General features: G+C 46.2%; 1 protein-coding gene across 1 annotated transcript; it reads right to left on the reverse strand.

Annotated features, from left to right (window-relative positions):
- Positions 1-836: 836 nt before the first annotated feature.
- LOC119303315 (malate dehydrogenase, glyoxysomal-like) lies at positions 837-4,624 on the reverse strand. The gene is made up of 9 exons (XM_037580432.1): positions 4,469-4,624; positions 4,159-4,374; positions 3,060-3,374; positions 2,779-2,868; positions 2,586-2,669; positions 1,591-1,626; positions 1,422-1,511; positions 1,243-1,337; positions 837-1,146 (listed from the first exon to the last, which is right to left on the reverse strand). The coding sequence occupies exons 1-9, from the start codon at positions 4,541-4,543 to the stop codon at positions 1,074-1,076; spliced, it is 1,074 nt and encodes a 357-aa protein (XP_037436329.1). The 5' UTR covers positions 4,544-4,624; the 3' UTR covers positions 837-1,073.
- Positions 4,625-10,380: the final 5,756 nt, after the last annotated feature.

Below are 10,380 nucleotides of genomic sequence, written 5' to 3' on the forward strand. Positions count from 1 at the left end.
TCAAAGTTGTAGACATACCCCACATGGGTGTTGTCAAATAATTTTGTATTTTTTTCAAAATGTCAAAATATGAAGAAAAAAAATCTTTGTGGTTGATCTCACGATCTCACCTAAATGTGATATCTCATCTCCCCTATTCAACTCCACCTTAACTAACTTACCTTGTAAAATAACATAGAATTACGCTGCTCAATTTCATAGCACATTCTCGTACGCCACTCAATCACATTAAATTACTTACCATGCATGACCCAGACTATCAAATAATTAGTTAAAAAATATTTAACTACCGGGCACATACCTTAATCCATATTAACTGTTTTTATATTAAATCAGCAATTATTAATATGGATTGGAGGGAGTACATAATTTCAATGTACCATCACCGTTAGAAACCACTTAATGTGGAACTTTACTTTCACTTTATTTCCAACTATATATTTTATCATGAATTTAAAATGGTTTGCCTAACCAGCGAACGCTTACTCAGTAAGGACCGGGCACATCCAGAGAACGGATCTCTTGCTCCCGAGCTCCATGGAGCTCAAATTTTGAAAATGAAAAGCATTTTTTTCTAGTCTTTTTTTTTTAAGATACACAAGTGTATAGGGATGTATACTACATCAATGTAAATTGTCATGATGAAATATGTTTTGATATGAGCTCCACAAAAAATAGACTTTTATAGTGAACAGTGCATATGTACGTTTCAGATTATTATTATTTTTTAACTTTGATTTTCGTTTGCAGTTTTCAAAAATCTGGGCTTAATGGAGCCCAGTAGCCAAAAGCAATTTGCTGCTCGTCCACTCCTAGCGAGCAGATATGCAATGTCCTGAGGCTGTAAACATGTTCGGTCCAGCTATTCACAAAAGTATACATTTATGTTCTTGTCTAGTACGAGTACATGATTTATATTCCACGACGGGGGAAAAGGCTCGGTGCAGCTAAAGGAGTACTAGTACTGTCTTGCACATGCAGTGGTGGCTTTACAGGTATTGGAGCACTATATCACACTCTTTCTTTAGTCTTTGCATATCTGTATAGGTCGGGGGCGATCCATTCGTACGATCTCACTTGTTCATGAAGGACACGCCCTTCTGAATGCTCTCGCTCAGCTCCTTCTTCGCCTTCTCCAGGCCGGCTCTGCAAGGAGACATCAGGCAAAGCGATCACTTTGGGAAAGACCGACGCTTGTGATGATTGTATGGAAGCGACTATAATTGAGTAGAGCTGATGTACCTCTCAAAGTCATTCAGTGGCCCAAGAGGGAGAATCTCCTCGGCTCCACCGCGACCTAACCTCACCTTCGATGCGAAGAACGGCAGCTCTGTCACCTAATGCAAGACAAGATGGGAATAAATCATAAGATTTCCTGATGGCAAGGATACGTATAAGGATATGGTGTGACAGAATGATACCTCAGATGCGACGTATGAACACTCCACGATGCCAGCATCTCCGCGCATTCCTCGCAGGCACGCGTCGGCGAATTTTGCAGCAGCAAAAGCCTGAGGGGTTTATTATATGTTAGTGTTGGGTATAACTTGACTCACGTACAAACCATGCAAAGTAGGCAGCACAACCTACCATTGACAAAGTTGCAGAGCCTGCTCCAGCCTTTGCCTGAATCGTAAGTGAAAAGGGGATGTGAAACTCAAGTGGAGAACAGAAAATAAAAGGTGAAACTGGAACTGTAGAAGTTTCAGATACAGAAAACCAAAAGGATATGAAACTATATAACTGTGTGCAGTACTACATCTTTGAGTACTACAGAAACTTCATTCATGCTTACCTAATAGGGTTTTACACCTCCTAAAATATATCTATCCAATCAAAATCTACTATCAGTGCTGGTGATTGGGTCTATTAGCTGTCAAATCCTCCAGAAACTACTAACACTAATTCACAGAGGGCGTAAATAAGGGTATGCATCTGGTAGCTCATAGAATATCACTATGCCAAGGATGAAATTACAGCTAAATCCCCACAACACAACAATGGCCGTTCGCTGTCACACTTTAAGTCCAGTTAAAAATACGTCAGTCTTTAAGCGATTCTACTTCAGAAAACAAACTGAGATGCGGTGTTGCTATCTGGACTTTGTGCATACAATACTACAATAAGTGTGTACGACTAAAATCAATTCATCTGTCGGCTAATAGTAGGACTTGAAAACTAGAACCTCACATGGCTACATGAGGACAATGCTTTCCAATGTCTAATAAGCATGGTAGCATTGAGCTGTATGATTGGATGGCCAAATTTGTTAGGCCTTCTATTGTTTTTGCTCAGAGACATTTGTTAACTCTGGACTGTAATCGTGAGGACCCCAGCAACTACCTATATACTTATGCACCGTTCTCGGCTTTCAATGAAAACCAGGCACAAGGCATATCATTTTAAAAAAAGTATGAGACCATTAGAAAAATGGGGACTATAATATTTCCCCACAAAACAAATATTGGAACTGTTTGTCTAGTATCTAATGATCAGTCAGAAATGCATAGTCAGAGTATTAAAAAAACTGAAATGAAGAACCCACAGGGAAGGCTTCAACCTACTAAATGTGAACAGCATCATACCTCCACAACTTCTGTACCACCGTTCTGTATGCGGTTAGTCAAATAGCTGATTTCATCTGGAGTGAATGAGCATGGGGGGCTGACCTGCGGAGAGGTTGGTTTCAAATTAGCAATTGATGTTCATACAAGCTAGAGATTTTTTTCTTAATGAGAAATATTACATTCCCAATTTGATGACAACAACATAAGATACCTGTGACAGGAGGGGTAATATAGTGACCCCTGCATGCCCGCCAACAACTGGAACATTGACTTCTCTCGGATCAACTCCAAGGACTTCCGCCTGGAAAAAAACAACAAAGAGGAGAAGTGAATGAGTAAGAGCCATAAGCAATGCTAGTAGAGCACATGATGTTGAACTTGAGCATGCAAGCATGTAAAAGCTGTTTAAGAGATGATGTTGAACTTGAGCATGCAAGCATGTAAAAGCTATTTAAGAGATGACACTCAAGATAGTTTCCTTAGGTTGCATACCACAAAGGTGTTAGCCCTCGCTACATCAAGTGTTGTCACTCCAAGGAGACGCTTGGGACAGTAAGTTCCAGCTCTCTTGAAAACCTCCGCAGCAATGGGGACGGTTGAGTTCACAGGGTTGCTAATCAAATTCACAATAGCATTAGGACAGCTCTTGGCAACGCCTTCACAGATCGAGCGAACGATCCCAGCATTTTTGTTGAACAGATCATCCCTTGTCATTCCTGGTTTTCTTGGGAGGCCGGCAGGGATGATGACAAGATCCATTCCTGTAAGTGCTGCCTCAAGCTGTTGTTGGCCAATGAAGCCACGCACCTGAAAGTTATATCTAACACAGTTATTTATCACATCAGTATCTACGGTCAAAGACAGAACAAATCTCTAACTGATTTGAGCAGTCTGAAAAAATACTAGACTGCAAATGTTAGCTGCATACAAAAACTTCAGAGACACGAGATTGTTTTTCATTCTCTTTTCTTTTCAATTTGCAGCCAATTTAGATTTTTTGTGAAAATGATTTCCGGCATTTCTTTCAGACTCTGAATAGTCAATAAGACAATAACAAAGCTTGAACTGCGCCTATCATTTGCCATACATGAACTAAAGGAGCAAATAAAAGGAGTTTCTGAAGAATAAACAGTCGGTGCTTCTTTTCCATATAAGGCATGCTATTGTCAAGGATTTGGATATTTTAGGAACTCCACTAGGCCGATTGCACAAGAAGAAATCAGTAAAGTATGAGATGTCAAATTGCTGGTGCGCCAGAAAGGCAGAAACTGCACATGATTGAGAGGTCATTATCTAACAGTTCCAGGCTGCTGAACCAGCAATCACACCCCCAATCTGTCACAGTTTAGGTAGGGAGCGTGCGGAGCGGTTAAGAATAAGAATCCCCCATCAGATGTCACCACAAGTGGCTGCAAAAGCATCGGAACACACCAGCTAGAAAGCTAACAACAACGAGGCAAGCCACCAACCAAATCAATCCGTGCTCACAACGGCAGCCTCCTGATCGACATCACTATGATTAGCGCATAAAACCCGTCGATAGCAGCTGATTCATCACGGAGGACAAGAGATAGTAGGTCGGGTGCGTTACCACGGCGCTGGTGTCCATGTGGCTGACGTCGGCGGTGACCCCGGGCGTGTTGACGACGTCGTAGAGGTGGAGCACGGAGACGAGCGGGTTCATCTTCATGAGCAGCGACAGCGACTGGCCGATCCCCCCGGCCGCGCCCACCACCGCCACCTTGAACCCCGGCGCGCCGCCCTTGGCGCGGCACGCCGCGGGCCTCAGCGCCGCGCCCTCCTCCATCTGCGCACGCACAGGAATCGGTCACATCAGACACGGGTCTCTACCGGCAGGCAGGCAGCAGCCGCGGTGGGGACTGAGGAATCGAGGGGCGCACCTGCGGGCGAGTGGGGTTGAGGTGCGCGGCGACGCGGGCGATGCGGTGCGAGGGGGAGGTGGCGTCGGGATGCATGGCGGCGGCTCGGCGGCGGGGAGGGACGACGAGGGGGATCTGGGCAGTGGGGGTTTATGGGTGGGGGCGCGAGAGCGGTGGGGGGCTTTGGAGGGTTGCGGGGAGCGTTATCCGGTGGGCTGTGGCTCGGAGGGGCCGGAGGGATCGGGAGGCGGTGGTGAGGCGAGGGCGAGGTGGCGCCCCGTCCCGAGAAGCTCATCTCTTTTCTCCGCCACTGCTACTTGCTAAGCTCTGTCCCTGCCCTGGGTTCGGTGCCACCGACGTCGAGTGGCTGGCCGGGGGACCGGGATGGGAACGGAGACTCGCGCAGGTCTACCCGTTGGTGGCCTGCCTTTGCACCCGTTCCGGCCGGCAGGCCGGCTCCCGGCTGATGCGAGCGTGAACTGTGAAGTGTATTGTGGGAGCGAGTCAGGAAAGTGAATTATTTTATCTATTTTTTGCGGGTGAGCAAAGTGAATTATTGGGGTCATTTGTAGCTGCCACTTGTCGAACTGAAAACAATCTCAATGGGAAGGGTGGAAACGCAAAAAAATAGAAAAAAAATACATAATTGCGGTGTCGCACTCTCTTTTTTCGGCTTAAAAGGGATTTCATTGCTTAATGGTGCAGCGATCTATCGAGAGAAGGTGATTTGATTAACTTGATTGCATCCATGCAATCCATTTCAATGTCCACCGGCAGCGTAAACCATTAAAGAGCAAGGTTCAGACCCTCCTGGCATGTAAGAAGCTCGGCCTAAAGTGCCAGAGCAGTGTAAGATGGAGCGGCATGCAGAGAAGATGTTGTTGCCCTCACTATCTTGGAGTATCATTCCTGCTCTCGCTTGACGGTGTCCTCAACTAGGGGGTACTCACCACGTCATCTTCCGACCAGGCGGGTAGGCCCGAGGACCCCATGGTTGTTCACTAATGGGCTTCTTCGGGCAGCCCATGGCGTATACAAGGGAGATTCCACAAGACTTGACACACAAGCCGAAGACTCCTCTCCATCGACATATCCGACTAGGACTCATGTTATCCTAGGCCTTCGGTACATTATATAAGCCGAGGCCAGGCTAGTTGGTAGATATATTCCAGATCATTAGAATCATACATAACAATCTCGTGGTAGATACCTATTGTTTGTACTAAAACCGACAGATCTCGGGTAGGGGGTCCCGAAGTGTGGATCTAGGAATGATGGTGAACATGAGACAAAACGGCACGATGTTTACCCAGGTCCGGGCCCTCTCGAAGAGGCAAAACCCTATGTCCTGCTTTGGTTATGTTGACGATGGAGTATCGAGTACAGGTTAATCTACCTCGAGATCGTATGTTGTGTTCTAAACCCTAAGGCTGATAATTGTGATTATGACTCTATGGACTAAACCATCCGACTTATATAGACACCGGAGGTAGCTAGGGTTACACATGGCCAGTTGCCGACTAGGGATAAACTTGCCGATACGTGGAGTAGTCCTTGAAGTACGCACTAAGTCTTCGGCAGAGTCCGTCTTGATCACGCATAGGTTCGAGGCTTCCGGAGTCCTTCCTTGTGAGATTGGTGGGCCATAAGCTCGACCCATGAATTGTGGGCTAACTTGTTAGGACCGAGAGTATATCGACTAGGGGGGTGAATGGGAGATTCAAAAATTATTGTGAATGTTTTGAACTAATCCCAAACACAACAGTGGAAATAAGGTTTGGTAGAAACGAACTCAATCAAGCATACTATTGAGGATCAAAACTATCGATGTAGGATGTAGTAATGGTTTGAGCATAGGATACATCAAGCTTGATGATAACAATGATAATGCAATATGCAAACATATACAATGTCATGACAGGGTGCTAGAAAAGAATTGCTATAGATAACTTCGAGAGATAGTTAAATGAGGTAAATGATCACAACACGGAGTGAAGACAAGGACTAAGGCAGCATAACAAAATGATAATAGAGCAACAATGTGGGTAACGAAAGATAACTGATGGGAATGACAAAAGGAATAGACTCGAATGATATGCAACAGAGAATGAATGATCAGATAAATTATCGTCACAGAGCACGAATGTAAACTGCTAAAAGTAATGCAGTGAAGTAAATTGAACCAGTGGTGCTCAATGGCGACGGTGAGATTTGGTAGACCAGTTCGCCCTTCTACCAAAGGACTATCTCTGGTTGGAGGGGTTGTGATTTAACACGGAAGATAAACTCTCTTCGTCCTATTCTCCTTCTCAGAGTTGATCAGACCCTAGTTATTTCACTCGTGGTAGATACTTGTTGGCGATATCCAAACCTTCGGTCGACCTTCGCTAACTACAATCACTCTTGGTTGCTGCAGATCTAGCTCGGTGAATATAACAACTCTTCAACACTCGAGCCGACACCTATCTGTCTAGAGAGTGTGTAGCTCTCAAGAGTAATAAGTACAAGAAATCTAACTCAGAACTATTGTGATGCTCAACCACTGTCTAAGTTTGGGCTCTTGATTTTTCTCTCAGTGGATCTTAAAATCAAATCACTCGGAGAGGGGATGCTCAGTCAATCTTCTCAGAAATCATAAGCGGAGCAGCCAACGAACAACGCTGGAGTGGGGTGCCTATTTATAGCCGCAACCTTCCCTGAAGGGAAATGGCCAATGGTCGAACGACATGAGTCCAATGGTCGGATTTTGAGAACAATGGTAACATTACTTGCGGGGCAAGTAATGCTAACTCCTCAGTTCGAAAGATATCTCCTGCAGCACGAAGAATAACGTCTACTGCTGCTAGGTAATCATTTGAAGCATAAAGAGATTCCTCTCACATCTTTCATAGGATTCGGGTTAAGCATCACAACGGATCTAAGCTCGGTGAAGATAACAACTCTTCAACACTCGAGCCGACACCTATCCGTCTAGAGAGTGCGCAGCTCTCAAGAGTAATAGGTACAAGAACTCTAACTTGGAACTATTGTGATGCTCAACCACTGTCTAAGTTTGGGCTATTGATTTTTCTCTCGGTGGATCTTAAACTCAAATCACTCGAAGAGGGTGTCGTGGATCAAAGACTGACAGTAGAATGGGGGGTAGGTATGACGAGGCAAGATCCTAGCTATGGAGTAGTTGTACACATGAGTTTTACGAGTTCAGGACCTTCTCGAAAGAAGTAACAGCCCTACGTCTCGGTGCCCTGAGGCGGTTGACTGGATTTTATGTGTGTGTGAGTTTACAAAAGATGCGAACCCCCGTGCCTGTGGACGGGGGTGGCTTATATAGAGTGCGCCAGGACCCCAGCCGGCCCATGTTACAAAGGGTTTAAGGTACATTAAAGGGGAGACGTTACTGGTAACGCTAGTAAATAAAGAGACATAATGACCATTAAAGCTATGAGGTGATGTCCGACCGTTGTAGTCCAGAGCGACCTTAGACCTTCTGGTGGTCGAGTGACAGTCTCCGCGGTCGAGTGACTTCAAGTCTTCCGAGTGGAAGTCCTCATGGTCGAGTGGATGATGACTCCTCTTCGAATGCTTCTGGTTTTAGGGTGACGTCCTAGGGGAGGGTGTCTAGGTCAGGCCTATGACCCTACCCTAGGTACATGTCTTCATCATTAGCCCCCGAATGGTTCAGGGTTCGAGTGGAGAAGGAGTTGATAACCTCTCCGATTCAGCTTTTGCGCTTCGGAAATGTCTTGTCCAGAGTTCGAATGAATATTCATGATGACTTCAACTGCTTGTTCAGTCGCCTTGATCCATTCTTGGTTTTGTCGAGTGAACTTTCATTGTTAAGCTTCGAGTGTTGATATGGGAAAAATCTTCCGTCTGACGGGTTGTTCTGCTGTCTGCGGATTTCGCGGGATTCAAATTTTGGGAAGCGCGCCAAGCGGAGGAGGCCATAGTAATTGGGACGGATTAGGCAGGCTGCCTCGATCACCGCGCCACCTTTTTCGCCACGTATCGCGTGCACGACTGTTGCGGGATTTGATTGGATCGCCTGGGCCCACAAGTCAGCCACTCCGAAATGACTTCATATAAGGCGTCGGATGGGGGTTTTCGCACAGTGCGTTCCCATTCTTCCCCTTCCTCCTCTGTTTTCTCCACCGCATCTGCCTCCGCTCTCGGCGTCATCGCTCCGTTCGAACTTGATCCACTGCCATGGGGAAGGAGAAGATGGTGGCGTTGGAGCGTGCGAAGAAGGCGACGGCGAAGGCGAAGGGGAAGAAGTCCGGTCGGGGTGGATCTTCTTCGAGGGTCGGCTTGCCGCCGGGCTGGATCCAGGGTGACTGGATTCGCTCGACGATCCGCCAGGACGACATCGACGACCTGGTCAAGGGGGGATTGATTCCCCACGAATCGGCGTGACTCCCGGGGAACGAGATCGAGCCGCAGCCACAGGAGGGTGATGACGTCCTCCTCGCTACTCACGTCGACCGCGGGTTTTCCTTGCCTCCCCACCCTTTCTTTCGAGGTTTCTTGAACTTCTTCAGGGTGCAACTCCACCACTTCACCTCGAACACTATCGTGTATCTTGCTGCTTTTTGTGTCCATGTGCGAGAGCTTCCTGGGCTGTAGGCCACATTGGGGGCTCTTCAAGCACATATTCACCTGCCATTCTCAGTCGGTCAAGAAGGCCAACCCGAGTGACGAGAGAACGCAAGTGATTTAGATGTGCGGGGGTCTTGGGAACCAGATGAGGAGTAAGAGTACTTTCCCAGCCATGATCCTTCCTGAGTCAGTTCGAGGGTGGCAGTCGACCTGGTTCTACTGCAAGGACCAGCCGACTCCAGGCCAGTCGACTGGGGCTAGGGATAACTTATTTTAGCGTTGATATTTTAAAATACATGGTTGCTTGTTGATATGCCTGAGTATTTAAATTATCATGTCAAAACTAGACTATTGCTTTAAACAATATAAAAGTCCAAATGTCCATGCTATAAAGAAAGAAATATGATATGACATGTTAGGCAGCATTCCACATCAAAAAAAAATCTGTTTTTATCACTTCCCTACTCGAGGACGGGTAGGAGTTAAGCTTGGGGATGCTGATACGTCTCCAACGTATCTATAATTTTTTGATTGTTCCATGCTGTTATATTATCAATCTTGGATGTTTTATAATCATTTTATAGCCATTTTATATCATTTTTTGGTACTGGCCTATTGACATAGTGCCAAATGCCAGTTACTGTTTTCCCATGTTTTTTACATCGCAGAAAATCAATATCAAACGGAGTCCAAATGCCACGAAACTTTACGGAGAATTTTTATGGGCCAGAAGGAACACAACGGGCTCTGGCTGCGCCTGGGGGTGCCCCGAGGGTGGCACAACCCACCGGGGCATGCTAGGAGGCCTATGCGCGCCCTGGTGGGTTGTGCCCACCTCGGGTGCCCCCAGACCGCCTCTTTGCTCATAAGTACCCTAATATTCCCAAAACCCTAGGGGAGTCACAAAATATTCATCTAGCCGCCGCAGAGTCGAGAACCACCAGATCCAATCTATACACCATCTCGGATGGGGTTCACTGATACGTCTCCAACGTATCTATAATTTTTGATTGCTCCATGCTATTATATTATCTATTTTGGATGTTAATGGGCTTTATTTTGCACTTTTATATCATTTTTGGGACTAACCTACTAACCAGAGGCCTAGCCCAAATTGTTGTTTTTTTTTTGCCAATTTTAGGGTTTCGAAGGAAATGAATTTCAAACGGAGTCCAAATGGAATGAAACCTTCGAGAACGTGATTTTCTCAAAAAACGTGATCCAGGAGACTTGGAGTGGCCATCAAGAAACAAGGGAGGAAGGCACGAGGCAGGGGGGCGCGCCCTCCACCCTCGTGGGCCCTTCGTTGCTCCACCGACATACTTCTTCCTCCTATA

Source organism: Triticum dicoccoides, chromosome 5A, assembly GCF_002162155.2.
Source record: "Triticum dicoccoides isolate Atlit2015 ecotype Zavitan chromosome 5A, WEW_v2.0, whole genome shotgun sequence".
NCBI lineage: Eukaryota > Viridiplantae > Streptophyta > Magnoliopsida > Poales > Poaceae > Triticum > Triticum dicoccoides.

Excerpts from the sequence above, each read along its gene's own strand:
- LOC119303315 (XM_037580432.1), bottom strand. The coding sequence starts at position 4,543 with ATGCATCCCGACGCCACCTCCCCCTCGCACCGCATCGCCCGCGTCGCC. Across the intron at positions 2,869-3,059 it reads CGAGGGCTAACACCTTTGTG|GCGGAAGTCCTTGGAGTTGA; the intron begins GTATGCAACCTA and ends GTTTTTTTCCAG. Across the intron at positions 1,338-1,421 it reads GTTCATACGTCGCATCTGAG|GTGACAGAGCTGCCGTTCTT; the intron begins GTATCATTCTGT and ends GTCTTGCATTAG.